Here is a 15,253-nt window from a genome sequence, read left to right as displayed (position 1 = left end):
CAAAAAATTCCTGTGAAGCACCTGAAGGGTTAATAGACTTGTTGAATGTGGTTTTGAGCACCTTGAGGGATGCAGTTTTTGAATGGTGTCATCACTTTTGGGTATTTTATATCATATAGACCCCTCAAAGTGACTTCAAATGTGATGTGGTCCCTAAAAAAAAATGTTGTAAAAATGTGAAATTGCTAGTCAACCTTTAACCCTTATAACTTCCTAACCAAAAAAAATGTTGGTTCCAAAATTGTGTTGATGTAAAGTAAACATGTGGGAAATGTTACTTATTAAGTATTTTGTGTGCCATATGATTTAAAGGCTTGAAAATTCAAAGTTGGAACAACTAAACACAAGTTATATCAATGAAATTTTATCACTAACATGAAGTACAATATGTCACGAGAAAACAATGTCAGAATCACTGGGATCCATGGAAGCGTTCCAGAGTTATTACCTCATAAAGGGACAGTGGTCAGAATTGTAAAAATTGGCCTGGTCATTAACATGCAAACCACCCTTCGGGGTAAAGGGGTTAATAGATAATTGGTCGGGTAAAGTCCCACCTCCACATAAAGAACCCTAGAGATTAACTGTCTCACTTCCTCCCAAAAGCCTGTGAATCCCCGGACAGGACCAGAAAATATGATATTGCGTACCCACGTCAGTGCCACATTGCCAACATTGGTTTGAGAGCAAAGGGTTCAGCTTGTGGAGGAGATCAGAGGTGTGATACCAAAACATCAGAACTGTATACTGATTTTCCTTGTAGAGGGTGCAAGTAGAGGATTTGGCTGCTTTTTCTCAGACAACCTGCCAACTTTGAGGAGATAACCTTCGTCCTAATATGGACTCCCATCTAGACATGCAAGAGTGTTTTAGTTGATGACCTTCTCGAGGAAGACCTAGAATCCTATAAATTTCTGATATTAGACCTTTAGTCGACGGTCCCCTCCTGCAAATTCTCTCAAAATCAGTTGGCAGTGAGATCTTTGGAGAACCATAAATCGAGGAAGCAAAATGTTTCATTTGTAGATACTGTTAGAACTGTTTATTAGTGATAGCAGCAAATTTAGACCACCAGGTCTGCATACCAAAACAGTCCTGCGGAGGACCAAGGGTGAGCCATCGCATGATCCATACTATTTGGTAACAGGGTCTGAAATATGAATGAGATCATTGGATAGTTAGGCGAGGCCAAACCAAACCTCTTCATGCAAGTAAGCCATATTTCCCTCGTGAACCGCATGGGGCCCAACAAGGACTCCGGAATTCGAATGGTCCTAGATGACCATAGTAGCGAATTTGGATGAATTGGTGCCAGCTGTAATTTTTCTATTTCTGTCCATTTGTTGTATGCCCACAATGAGGACCATGAGGAAATTCTACGCAGATGGGCAGCCCAATAGTATTTAATAATATCAGGGGCTGATAGACCCCCCTGTGTCTTATGGGAGACGAGGATACCCCTGGAGATCTGATGTCGCCTATCATTCCAGATAAATCTCATCATAGCTTCTTGGAAAGATTTGTTCCCCCATGGGGGACCCTGACCAGAAAGGTCTAAGGGTACCGTTACACTTAGCGATGCACCAGCGATCCCGACAACGATATGGATCGCTGGTGCATCGCTAAGTGGTCGCTAGTGAGCTGCCACACAGGCAGATCTTACCAGCGACATAGCAGGGGTCGGGGGTCGCTACTTACCTGTCAGACGCAGCGATCCTGACGTCCTCCCGCCCGCATCCACGCGTCGCTCGTCGGCGCCACAGGAAGCGCCCAAAGAGAAATGGTCCAGGACGTTCTCGCGCGACCAGCGATGAGCAGCGGGGGAGCCGGTCGGAGGTAAGTACCAGACATAGCAATATCGCTAGCAATACCGCTGCTACGTCACAAAATCGGTGACGTTACAGTGATATTGCTAGCGACATCGCTATGTGTAACAGGGGCTTAAAAGATGTAAAGCAACTTAAGAAGGAGAGACATTTTAAGAAAAGTAATGAGAGCGAGAGAGACTTCCACCTGTCCATTAATTTCCTCAAATCACTCAGGAGTGGAGGTAAGTTCACTTTATAAAGGTTATCATAAGAGGACAAGAGATTAACCCCCAGATATTTGATGGCCTCCAATTTCCATATGAATTTAAAGTTTAGCTTTAAATGATCCAATACATCAGGAGGGACATTTAGAGGGAGGGCTTCCATTTTTGAAGTATTCAATTTATACCCCGATAGATTCCCATAATTTCTAAGATCCTCCAACAGGTTAGGGAGTGTGATTTGGAATTTGGAAAGGGTTAAAAGGACATCATCTGCAAATAAGGAGATCTTGAACATTTTATTCCGAACCTCCATTCCTGATATGTTAGGGTTTTGTCTTATAATTTCTGCTAGCGGTTCTATGCACATAACATATAATAGAGGTGAGAGAGGGCAGCCCTGTCAAGTACCATTTAACATATTGAATGGGGAAGTAGTGATATGTGAGCTTGATTGCTGCCGAAGGAGAACTGTATAATGTCAGAAAAGGACCCAAAATGAAGACCTCCAATGACTTAAGCAGGAAAGACCAGTCTAGGCAGTGAAAAGCCTTTTCCACATCTAGACTCAATATTAGAGACTATAGATTACTTCTATTAGCAATCTCAATTAGATCAATAGCCTGTCTAGTATTATGCCCCCCCGATGATTAGGGACAAATCCCACCTGATTCTTATTAATAAGTTGAGGGAGCCAAGTGTTTAATTTATTTGCCAAAATACGAGTAAAGATTTAAAGATTTTTAGGTCAGAGTTCAGTAACGCAATTGGTCGATAATTTGAACAATCCACGGTATCCTGATAACGACTAAATAAGAATGTGACAACGAACCCGGGATGAGAAAGCTTTCGAATAAAGAGTTAAATAGTTCAACTATGTGGGGAGAAAGCTCCTCCACAAAGTTTTTGTAATATAAATACGTCATCCTATCCAGACATGGAGATATATCCAAAGGGAGATCCCTCAAAATGTCCACCACCTCCACCTGCATCACCCTCTGATTAAGAGAGAATAAGGCTTAAGGAGGGAGACCTGGGAGATTTAATTTTAATAGGAAATTTTCCAAAGCCACATTTCTGTCAGTTTTATTTATGACGGGCATTTTGTAAATTATACGATTTACTACAGAAGTTATAAAATATTTTAGAAATTTCAATTGGATTATAGTGTATCGTGCCATCAGCTCCTCTCAGGGCCTGTAGATGAGAGTTCAGAGATCTATCTTTCAGTAATCTCGCCAAAAATGTATGAGCTTTATTACGTTTCTAATAATATTTTTGTTTTCCATAGAGAAAAAGTTTTTCGATCTTGCGCATTGAGAGATCTTTTAATTTATTTCTAATCCCTACCACCTTATTTAATACCCTCACAGAGGAGTAGCTGCTAACTTGCTAACTTTCCTCTTTTCTTAATTGGGAGGTTAATTTATTAAATTTGAATTTAGCTTTTTTTTTTTTTTTTTTTTTAATCTAGAGCCCTCCTTGATACAGTCCCCTTCATAACAGCCTAGTGAGCTTCCCACAGAACAGAAGGGGAAGAAACCGATCCCTTATTCAAACGGAAGAAGTCCGTGAGATGGTCCAATAGGGTCTTTTGAGTAGATGGGTCCTTAATTAAGAACTCATTCAACCGCCAGTGACAAACTCTTGTAGGCGTTTGGATGGATTTAAGATCCAACATCACCGTAGCATGATCAGACCAAGTAATTTGTCCCATCTTGGCTGTCTCCATCAGCCTAATGGTCAGTACATTTGTGAAAAAAAATAATCCTACAATGGGTTTGATGAGTGGGGAGAGTAGAAGGAGAAGACCCTGTCCCCAGGATGATCTATTCTCCACAAATCCAACAAGGGATTAGCCCTAATAAGTTTTCTAAAGTCTCTCGCCATTTTAACTAGGTTTTGCGTTGGAGTTTTTTTTAGTAATAGATTGTCTGTCAAATAGTTCAGAAAAAGGGACATTAAAGTCACCTCCCACCAATAGGGCTGCCGGCAAAAGTTTTTGAATTGGGGAAAGACCCCTTTGCAAAAATTTAACTTGGCCTGTATTTGGAGCGTACAGATTGCATAAGATAATTGGCCCACTCCTCTGAGAAGCTTCCAAAATTACAAATCTATCCCCAGGATCAATATGAGCTGTGTTCACTCGTAAAGGGCAACCCGATGATATTAAGATAGCTACCCCCCCTCTCTTATTGTTGTTATAAGCTGAGTACGAGATAGGGAAAGAGTTGTGAGCAAACTTGAAGATTCCAGATTTAATAAAATGAGTCTCTTGAAGAAAGGCAATATCGGCCCTCTGAGAGTTCAATTCCTGGAGGGCAAGCCTCCTTTTTCTAGGAGCGTTAAGTCCCTTAACGTTCAGTGAAATGATGCATTTCATTTTTTACTGGTAAATTACTCACATGCCCAAGACCCCCAGAGACTATCAACTCTCCCATAACCTCTAAGAAGCAGTGATGAACCTTCTCCTTCATCCACGTCTGTGCTATCTGATCTAGAAACTGCATCTGGATAAATGGGTGGGAAAGAAACACTAGGGAAGGGGATAGACATGAACAACAAAGAACAGATAAAAAAAAATAGAGAACATAAACAAAAAATCCTAACTTTAAGCAATAAAGCTCCATAATTCCCAGGAATAGAAAGCCTGGTCTGTGGCTATACCTGTGGAGTAAAACCAGCCCACTAGGAAGAGAAAAATCGTAGCCAGAGAGGAAATTTTCAGGGAGGCGTAGCCCAAGGCCTAACCCGCACAGAGAAAAAAAAACAATTAAAAGAACTATTCCCTGTTACAAGGCAAGTTAGAGCTCCCCCCAGGCACAAATCCTCAATATCTTGTGGGATTACCCGCCTACAGAAGAATTCGGCTTCAGTTCACTTAAACAGAAAACTAAAGATAAGCCTGCATCGGCTCATACTTTTTTCCCCCTTTCCACTGTTGTCCACATAATAAAACAAATTTTTATGAGTAAATTTTTCAAAATAAGAAAGAGGAGATTTATTGTATTAAAACAGGTATGACATTTCAGCGGAGGCCTGTTTGAGCTGATCATCTCTTTCTGCCTCTACCGCTCAAATGCTCTTTTCTTCTCTTTTGAGACCATACTGGAGGTGGAGGTGGTCCCTTAAGGTTAGGAATGTCCCAGTCAGCAATCTTAGGGACTTGGAGCCCCAACTTGTCACAAAAGTTTGGCAAATCCTCCAGGGTGCACAGTGTCGCCGAGACCCCCTTTCTCCATGCTGTTAAAGCAAAAGGGAAACCCCCATCTATAGGAGATTCCGAGGACTTTTAGGATGAACAACTGTAAAACAATAGTATTTTATTCTATTAAAATCAGAGATATTAATGAATTAACATATAAATTTGCACATGAATTTTAGCAGCACTAGTCTAACATTACATACATCATCTATTCATAGAGAAAGTAAGCATCAATATATTACCGGATATTGTAGCATCACTCCTCTATCGGGGGACTCGATTGGCGAGGAGGAAATATCCCGTAAAACTCCATCACAGAAGATATGCGTCCATAAGTCTCCTGGAACGTCCCTACTCGCCAGTGGAAATTCCCTCGGTTATATACAAACTGTTCCTAGATATGAATCTAGTCCTGCGCACTACAACTTCTACAAGTAATGTTTACACAAGCTGTACAGCTGCGCAGTGAACATTCCAACTCGTGCTCTGCTCGTGTTACGCAAGCGCTGTATGATTGTTTTTCACATTCCTTATGCATGTTCTCATCATGTACTCAAAGAGGTCATTCAGCGGTCAAACCCCCAGTCTCTGGTAATGTTGTACTGAATACTTTTGAAAAGGAATAATAAGACCCGTGATCACCTACCTACCATCTGGATACCTTTTCTAATACCCATCATACATCATTCATATCATATAAGTATCACAACAACAGAGGCCTAATGAGCCTCCTTGTTTGCAAGGTGATGCGGGATAAATCCGGAAACAACTGAACAACAGAGTCCTGGTACAGAATCTCTTGTAGGGACCTGGCTTTTGACATAATTTTTTCTTTGGTATCAAAGTCATGCAGGCAACAGATAATATCCCGTGGGTATGGTGATGAACCCTTAAGCTGCAGGGCTCGGTGTGCTCTATCAAATTTAAGGGGCGTAGAAACTGGGACTCCCAAGATGAGATTAAAGATGTCCTGCAGAATTAGTTTAACATTTTCCTGGTCATCAGCTTCAGGGAAACCTCTCACCCTAATGTTACATCTCCTGCCCCTATTGTCCGAAATCTTCTATCTGCACCTGGAGATCTCTAATCATTTTCTGCTGCAAAGTAGCATCGTGTTCGCCCTCTAAGGAGTCAATCCTGTCAGACAAAATTTGCAAGTCCTGCCGGACACAAGCAATTTCAGACCGACAAGTGTCCTTAACCTCTGTAATTAAAGCTTTAAAATCCCCTTTTGAGGGGAAAAGAAAAAGAAACTTTAGTCATTGTGGGGGGGTGATGCTCATCCAGATGTTCTCTTTCGTCATCTGAAGACACCTCTAAATACTCACTTTCATCCTCCTCATTAATGATACTTGGGATTAGTCTGGGGGGATCATGTTAGAGACCCCTTCTTTCCCGGTCTACCAGACCCCTCCTTGATACATACTGTCTGTTTTTGCTGCATGGTCAGGGGAGAGATGTCCTCCTTTCATTGCTGCACACCGTCATATTTATCAGGATGGTGACCGGGGGAGACCAGCAACTGTTCAAATCCAGCAGGTTGCGTATATATGGGAGTGCTCTCCTTTCCTCCTTTGGTTCCGTGGTCAGCCCGCTTCATGCCTCGCACTCCTTCCTCCAGGGTTTCAATCGCTGAAGCTCCCCTCAGTCTCTCCTGCCACGTCCTCTCCCCTACAAGATGGTGCCTGAACCTCGCCGGCGCCCCGCTCCCGCTGGAGAAAGGTGTCCAGGGCCATCACCGAGCCGGCCAACCCCATTCTGGAGAGCGCAGGACCCTCCTGCGACCCATCGGGGAATAATATTAAAAAGTGCCGGTGCAGACTACTGCTGGCTGCATTTGGTGGCCCATTTACCTGGCTGCATTTGAGGAACCTGTGTGTAGTACAGGTGAAGGGCAGTAATGTACATTTAGAACTGTACTGCACGGAACAGTGGTATTGTTAGACAGTTAAGGGGGTGTAACCTTATTGAAGCAATGGGCACAAGACCACAAAATCCTTGTTTTCTCAGCGTGGAAACCCCTTCAAAGGGAAGGTGACATAAAAAAATATTTTCAACAATTAAGATATAAAGTATTCTGTTAGTTGCTGCTGCTCGCTGTATTATAAGCTGGGGTTAGATATGTGGAGTTTATCACATGCTCGAGTAGATATGCTTAGAGGAACACATTCTGGGATTTTATACAGGGCTAAGTGTGGTTTATCACATGTTAATACCTTAGATATGCAGTATCTAAGGTATGTAATGTGTGACGCCACGCCGTCCACTTCTATGGGAGCAGTGGTGTAATGTGTGACCCCGCTCCATCCACTATAATACTACTCCCATAGGTGTGGATGGAGTGAGGTCACACATTACACCACTGCTCTCATAAAAGTGGATGGAGCGGTGTCACACATTCCAACTCTGCTCCCACAGGACTGGACAGAATGGGATACACAGTACACCATAAAATTAGAAAGAGCAGGGTCACACATTACACCACTGCTGCAATAGAAGTGGACAGGGTCACTTAATACACCGTTGCTGCCATAGAAGTGAATGGAACGGGGGTCACACTTCATTCCACTGCTCGCATAGAAGTGGACGGAGCAGTGTCACATTACACCACTACTCCCATAAAAGTGGATGGAGCGGGGGGGGTCACACATTATACCACTGTTCCCATGGAAATGGATGGAGTGGGGTCACACATCACTAAGGGAGCAGTAATGTAATGTGTGACCCTGCTGAATATTTTTTTTGTGGAGGGCCAATTAACGTGTGCCCCCCTCTGCGTCCCCTTCTATCGGACCAGTGGTGTAATACGTGGCTCTGATTCATCCAATTTTATTGGAGTAGTGGTATAATGTGTGGCACTGCTCCGTTCAGTTCTATGGTAGCAGTGGTGTTGTGTGACACCGCTCTCTCAACTTCTATGGGTGCAATGGTGTAATGTGTGACACTGCTCCATCAACTTCTATGCGAACAGGGGTGTAATGTGTGACACCCCTCTGTCAACTTCTATGGGAGCAATGGTGTAATGTGTGACACCGCTCCGTCAACTAATATAGGAGCAGTGGTGTAATGTGTGACATTTCTCCGTAAACTTCTACGGTAGCAATGGTGTAATGTGTGAGCCCGCACCGTCCACTGCAGTACTACTCCCATAGAAATAGACAGCGGAGTCACACATTACACCACTGCTTCCATGGGATTATTCGGAGCGGGGTCATGTATTTATTGACACCCCCCCCCTCAAAAAAAAAAAAATGTTCAGCCCATAACTTTGCAGCCCTTACAAAGTAATTTTCGCTTTATTGAATCCCTTAGATTCCCATATAGTCCTCCATTTAGTACAATAGGCCCCACTTTGCTTCTATATAGTAGAGTGGGCTCCATATACACCATACAGTATAATGAGCCTCATATAGTGCTCAATACAATATAAAGACTAGAATCACAGTGCAGCGCCGTGGTGGTGTCACAGTGGGAATGCGGGATAGCAAGTGTGCTCCTAGTCTTGACCCTAAAGCTAGGGGTCCCTACCTATCCCTATACCTGGGATTGCTCCTAAAGGTGGAGATGCTCGAGCCACATTCCTTACGATGCTCTTAAGCAGCAATAGTCTGAATGTGTTTGGGGAAATACAAAGCAAGACAGACAGAGCAGAACTGAAACAGTCACACAGCATGCTTTCTGGGAAATACACAAAGAGACATAAAATGGAAAGCCCTAGAGGCAACAAAGTAATATAAAGACTTCAAGGGAACAAGGAAAGGGTTAACCAAACACCGCTCGCAACAACTTTGGTAATAACCATTACATCAGAACTTGTCCACCTCTCCTAGACCAGTATAGATAAAATTATTGCTGGCATCCCCTTGTAGAGGTGGGCCGAGCTGGGGGGGGTGGTCCCTCTTTATACCGCGCAGAGATGTAACAGAGACACGATGGAGGCAAGTGTCGGGTACAACAGGTCCAAGCTTTATTCTCTGGCCGCCCACTTGACAGCCTCCGCAGTACACCGCACTTCAATGCAATACACTTTACTTCGCTTTACTTGTCGGCCCTCCGTTTCCAGAGCCGCTTCCCACACACCGTACTTTACACTGGGGACGTGTATGCGTACACCGTCCCCTCTTCACTCGTTGACACTCCTGTCAGATCCGTCACTGTGGCCGCCCTAGGCCTGTAACCAACAGTACTTTTACTGAACAGTAGTCTCTCTCAGTACGGTATGGTTTACCTCGATGCCTCGTCTATTCTGTGGTACTTTCCTGTCAGGACCACCCCCCTGACGTTGTCTCTCCTCAGTCCCCCTGGTTTGGTTTTCCTCAGAGTGCCCAGACTGTCGTAGTCCTCCTGTCACTTGAGCTCCCCCTGGGGACTGGAACTTTTTGGAACCCTCCCTAAGTATTTATATCTCTCCCGGTCCCCTGTCACTGTAACTCCGCCCCCCATGACCAACGGTTTCTAAAGCCCTAAGCTGATGTCAAGTCCTTAGCTCACACTCCTCCCTGCCATCTAATGGTCAACCCAAGGTTCTGCACGTCCACTACACTTTCCTAGCTGTTTCCCCACTGTAGTAACTGACACCTGTCTAAACTGTGCAAACCTATCTTTCTCTATTCTGACACGTCCGTCAGGTCACCTTCCCTACACCCTGATCAGTGGAGCCAGCTTAAATATGGAAAGAGCATGACTAGTTCTCCTGCAGCATGTGACCACAGGCCATCAATAAGCTAAGATTTAACTCTTTCTAACCTGCCTAAGAGCTGTAGCTCTAGAAGTCGACACTCAAGTCACTCTATGCTGATCATAGTTATCTATGGAGTCACAAGAAGGATTGTCTGAATCCGTGGAATCCACATACCCATGATAGTTGGAGATGTTTGAGAAAACCTCCTTGTGACAGGCGGTGACGTCACCAATTGGTGAGTATCAGGGCTGTGGCGGTGTGAGTATCAGGCATGGTGCTTTTGTGCAGAGGCAAAAATGAGGGGGGAGAGAGATATGGAAAATGTCTTTCACCCCCATCATATGCCATATCTCTCACCCCACAACATTCCATGTTTCTCCCCCCTCACATTCCATTTTTCTTTTCATCACATTCCAAGTCTCTCCTCATCACATTCCATGTGTCTCCCCCATTACATTCCTTGTGTCTCTCTCTCCCCAAAGCACATTCCGGGTCTCTCTCCCCACAGCGCATTCCAGGTCTCTCTCCCCACAGCGCTTTCCAGGTCTCTCTCCCCACAGCGCATTCCAGGACTCTCTCCCCACAGCGCATTCCAGGTCTCTCTCCCCACAGCGCATTCCAGGTCTCTCTCCCCACAGCGCATTCCAGGTCTCTCTCCCCACAGCGCATTCCAGGTCTCTCTCCCCACAGCGCATTCCAGGTCTCTCTCCCCACAGCGCATTCCAGGTCTCTCTCCCCACAGCGCATTCCAGGTCTCTCTCCCCACAGCGCATTCCAGGTCTCTCTCCCCACAGCGCATTCCAGGTCACTCTTCCCACAGCGCATTCCAGGTCACTCTTCCCACAGCGCATTCCAGGTCACTCTTCCCACAGCGCATTCCAGGTCACTCTTCCCACAGCGCATTCCAGGTCACTCTTCCCACAGCGCATTCCAGGTCACTCTTCCCACAGCGCATTCCAGGTCACTCTTCCCACAGCGCATTCCAGGTCACTCTTCCCACAGCGCATTCCAGGTCACTCTTCCCACAGCGCATTCCAGGTCTCTCCCCACAGCGCATTCCATGTTTCTCCCCCATCACATTCCAAGTCTCTCCCCATCACATTCCTTGTGTCTCCCCCATCACATTCCATGTGTCTCTCTCCCCACAGCGCATTCCGGGTCTCTCTCCCCACAGCGCATTCCAGGACTCTCTCCCCACAGCGCATTCCAGGTCTCTCTCCCCACAGCGCATTCCAGGTCTCTCTCCCCACAGCGCATTCCAGGTCTCTCTCCCCACAGCGCATTCCAGGTCTCTCTCCCCACAGCGCATTCCAGGTCTCTCTCCCCACAGCGCATTGCAGGTCACTCTTCCCACAGCGCATTCCAGGTCACTCTTCCCACAGCGCATTCCAGGTCTCTCCCCACAGCGCATTCCATGTTTCTCCCCCATCACATTCCAAGTCTCTCCCCATCACTTTCCTTGTGTCTCCCCCATCACATTCCATGTGTCTCTCTCCCCACAGCGCATTCCGGGTCTCTCTCCCCACAGCGCATTCCGGGTCTCTCTCCCCACAGCGCATTCCGGGTCTCTCTCCCCACAGCGCATTCCGGGTCTCTCTCCCCACAGCGCATTCCGGGGTCTGTCTCCCCACAGCGCATTCCGGGGTCTGTCTCCCCACAGCGCATTCCGGGGTCTGTCTCCCCACAGCGCATTCCGGGGTCTGTCTCCCCACAGCGCATTCCGGGGTCTGTCTCCCCACAGCGCATTCCGGGGTCTGTCTCCCCACAGCGCATTCCGGGGTCTGTCTCCCCACAGCGCATTCCGGGGTCTGTCTCCCCACAGCGCATTCCGGGGTCTGTCTCCCCACAGCGCATTCCGGGGTCTGTCTCCCCACAGCGCATTCCGGGGTCTGTCTCCCCACAGCGCATTCCGGGGTCTGTCTCCCCACAGCGCATTCCGGGGTCTGTCTCCCCACAGCGCATTCCGGGGTCTGTCTCCCCACAGCGCATTCCGGGGTCTGTCTCCCCACAGCGCATTCCGGGGTCTGTCTCCCCACAGCGCATTCCGGGGTCTGTCTCCCCACAGCGCATTCCGGGGTCTCTCTCCCCACAGCGCATTCCGGGGTCTCTCTCCCCACAGCGCATTCCGGGGTCTCTCCTCCCTCATATTTTTGCTTCTGAACAAAAGCAACAGGCCTGCCCCTTTACAGACGCCGCACTGATACTTACCAATAGATGAAGTCATAGTTGCTCCTTCGGTTCACGATCTTCACTGCTGTCTGCTGCTTCTCCGGTCTTACCGCAACCCAGGGCCTGTTATGTCAGACGTGAACAGTAATCTAACAAAGAGAGAAAAAGGAACCGGCTTAGCTTTCATACGAAGTCTAAGAACATGTGTGACATTCGAAAAGCGTCTGGTACAATATCTATTTTCTCCGTGTTCCCCCGATTCTTCTATCACAGACATAGTTACATTATTATATTTTGGGACAATCATCTGTTTTTAAAGCAACTTTGAATAAAGAAATTTGATGTTTTGCGGAAAACTTGGCATCCTGAGAGCTGGATCAATCTTCACTCTCGTTAAAAGTGAACAGTACAACTTCCTGTTACAGGTCCTGGTGATAGAGAGTAAGTGGAGCTCAGCATATAGCACTGGGCTACAATAAAATGGTGCCTTGCCGCACCTACAGCTGTGAATTAGGCAGCCCATATAGGCGTGCCCAGTTCGCTGCTGATGCGGCTGTAATGTAAGAGATGGACTCGGCATCTGACGGCTGTCTCCTATACCCAGGGGCTGCCGTATTTGCAGACTGTAAGTTTCGTTCAGCGACGATTACAGACCTGCAAAGTAAAATGACAGCCCCCATTGGCTGCATTAAAAATGGATTAAAAAAACCCAAAACATTAATACAATTTAATAAAGCACAGGTTAAAACAACATGTTATGTAAATAATGTTTATTTTTTTTTAAATACCATATATTCTTGTGTATAAGCCGACCCGAGTATAAGCCAAGGCCCCCTAATTTTGCCACAAAAAACTGGGAAAACGTATTGACTCGCGTATAAGCCTAGGGTGGAAAATGCAGCAGCTACTGGTAAATTTCAAAAATTAAAATAGATACCAATAAAAGTTAAATTAATTGAGACATCAGTAGGTTAAATGTTTTTGAATATCCATATTGAATCAGGAGCCCCATATAATGCTCCATACAGTTCATGATGGGCCCCATAAGATGCTCCATACAAAATACACCCCATATAATGCTGCACAAAGTTAATAATGGCCCCATAAGATGCTCCATACAAAATAAGCCCCATATAATGCTGCACAAAGGTTAATAATGGTCCCATAAGATGCTCCATAGAATAATATGCCCCATATAATGCTGCACAAAGGCTAATAATGGCCTCATAAGATGCTCCATAGAATAAAATGCCCCATATGCTGCTCCATAAAGGTTAATAATGGCCCCATAAGATGCTCCATAGAATATGCTGCCCCATAAGATGCTCCATAGAATATGCTGCCCCATAAGATGCTCCATAGAATATGCTGCCCCATAAGATGCTCCATAGAATATGCCCCCATAAGATGCTCCATAGAGTATGCCCCATAATATGCTCCATAGAATAGGCCCCCATAAGATGCTCCATAGAATATGCCCCCAAAAGATGCTCCTTATAATATGCCCCTATAAGATACCCCATAGAATATGCCCTCATAAGATGCTCCATAGAATATGCCCCATAGAATAGGCCCCCATAAGATGCTCCCCATATGACGCTGCTGCAAATAAAAAAAAAAAAAAAAAGACATACTCACCTCTCCATCGCTGCTGGCTCAGGACCCGGCATCTGAGATATTCACCTGTCCCCATTCCCACGCTGCTCGCCACTGTATGCCACATCATCTGTTAGCGATGTTCTGGCAGCAGAGGGCACAGCACGCACTAACAACGTCACCGCGCCCTCTGACCTGAACATCAGTGACAGAGGATGCGGCAGGCAGCGGCGAGCAGCGTGGGAACGGGGACAGGTAAATATAGCGTATACTTACCCCCGGCGCATCTCCTCAGCCCCGGTCTCCGGCGCCTGCCTTCAGCGGTCACGTGATGCCACTCATTAAAGACTTGAATATGCGCATATTCATGTCTTTAATGAGTGGTACCATGTGACCGCTTAAGGCAGGCCCCGAAGACCGTGGGACAAGCAGGGGGGCTGCAGAGACGCGTCGGGGGGGTCAGTATGATCTGACACCCCCCTCCCCCGCCGACCCCCTCGTATGTGACTCGCATATAAGCCGAGAGGGGGTCTTTCAGCCCAAAAAAATGGGCTGAAAATCTCGGCTTATACGCGAGTATATATGGTAATTAAAAATGCGGCACCTTCCCTTTAAGGAATGTATTGCCTGCTAATTGTCTCTGTGATGTGCTGATTGACAGATGTTTTGCCTGTAAAAATAACAAGACTGATGTCAGAGCTCCCAGCCACATGTGCCCCAGATCAGCAGTGTCTGGCACTGTATGATGGCCAGGAAAGACCGTTGTAAGTTAGATATTGTAACCCGAGGGAATTGTGATTATGGCAGTCACATTATTTTATCCAAATTATTTCAGGTAACCAATGTCAACAGAAGATCAGGAAGCCCAGGAGGATGAGCTATTAGCCCTTGCTAGTATTTACTCCGAAGATGAATTTAAAAGGGCAGATGGCACCCCTGGAGGAGAAATTCAAGTATGCCTGGAATTACCTGCTACTTTCAGTATATCTGTGAAAAGTGAGTGACAAATTAAGCATATAGCCATGACTGTAGTTGCTGACATGCTATGTTTATATGTTGAGAACTACACTAAATTTTGGTGGCTTTGGAACCCCATCTTGTGACTACTATTTCGTCTCAATATGAAGGATTGACCACATGTAAACGCACCGTGTAATTCTGTTTATAAGCAATATTGCTCAATCCTTGAAGTGAGTGAATACTGTAAAGAAGGTACACTTACACTGCGTTCATACAATGTAGATATGTTGCACTTCTTTTGCTGCAATCACATCCAAAACGCATTGTTTTGTCACAATTATTTTACAGCAAAAACTTGGTTCTACCGTGGTCACAGCAAAAGAAAATTTGCTAGTAAAGGGGGACGTCTAAGACCGATAAAGGCATGTGAATGTATATTTCATATTTTTTATTATTGCCATTAAAATTGAAAGGCGCACGGAGGAACATGATACTGATAAAATGAGCCAAATTGGTTAAGCGGCATGCTCCTCCGTGAATTCGGCGCATCTTATTCCTGCCGCTTCGTACCCCTGCTTTAATGAATTGGGACCTATGTGTTTTTTAGGAAACC

The 15,253-nt window shown here is 45.7% G+C and overlaps 1 protein-coding gene across 6 annotated transcripts in view; it reads left to right on the top strand.

The window, feature by feature from the left end:
- LOC141046529 (E3 ubiquitin-protein ligase RNF14-like) overlaps positions 1-15,253 on the top strand; it is a 175,849-nt gene that overhangs the window by 11,965 nt on the left and 148,631 nt on the right. For all 6 annotated transcript variants that reach the window (XM_073543530.1, XM_073541362.1, XM_073544268.1 and 3 more), the window contains one exon: positions 14,516-14,676. In XM_073543530.1, coding sequence (XP_073399631.1) covers positions 14,523-14,676 — 154 coding nt within the window. In that variant the 5' untranslated portion in view covers positions 14,516-14,522. The remainder of the gene's footprint in view (positions 1-14,515; positions 14,677-15,253) is intronic.

This window comes from Dendrobates tinctorius, unplaced genomic scaffold, assembly GCF_039654945.1.
Source record: "Dendrobates tinctorius isolate UK_male_01 unplaced genomic scaffold, ASM3965494v1 ptg000001l, whole genome shotgun sequence".
NCBI classification, from domain to species: Eukaryota; Metazoa; Chordata; class Amphibia; order Anura; family Dendrobatidae; genus Dendrobates; species Dendrobates tinctorius.
Note: the sequence above shows the minus strand (reverse complement) of the source record. Positions and strands in the feature narration are given on the sequence as shown.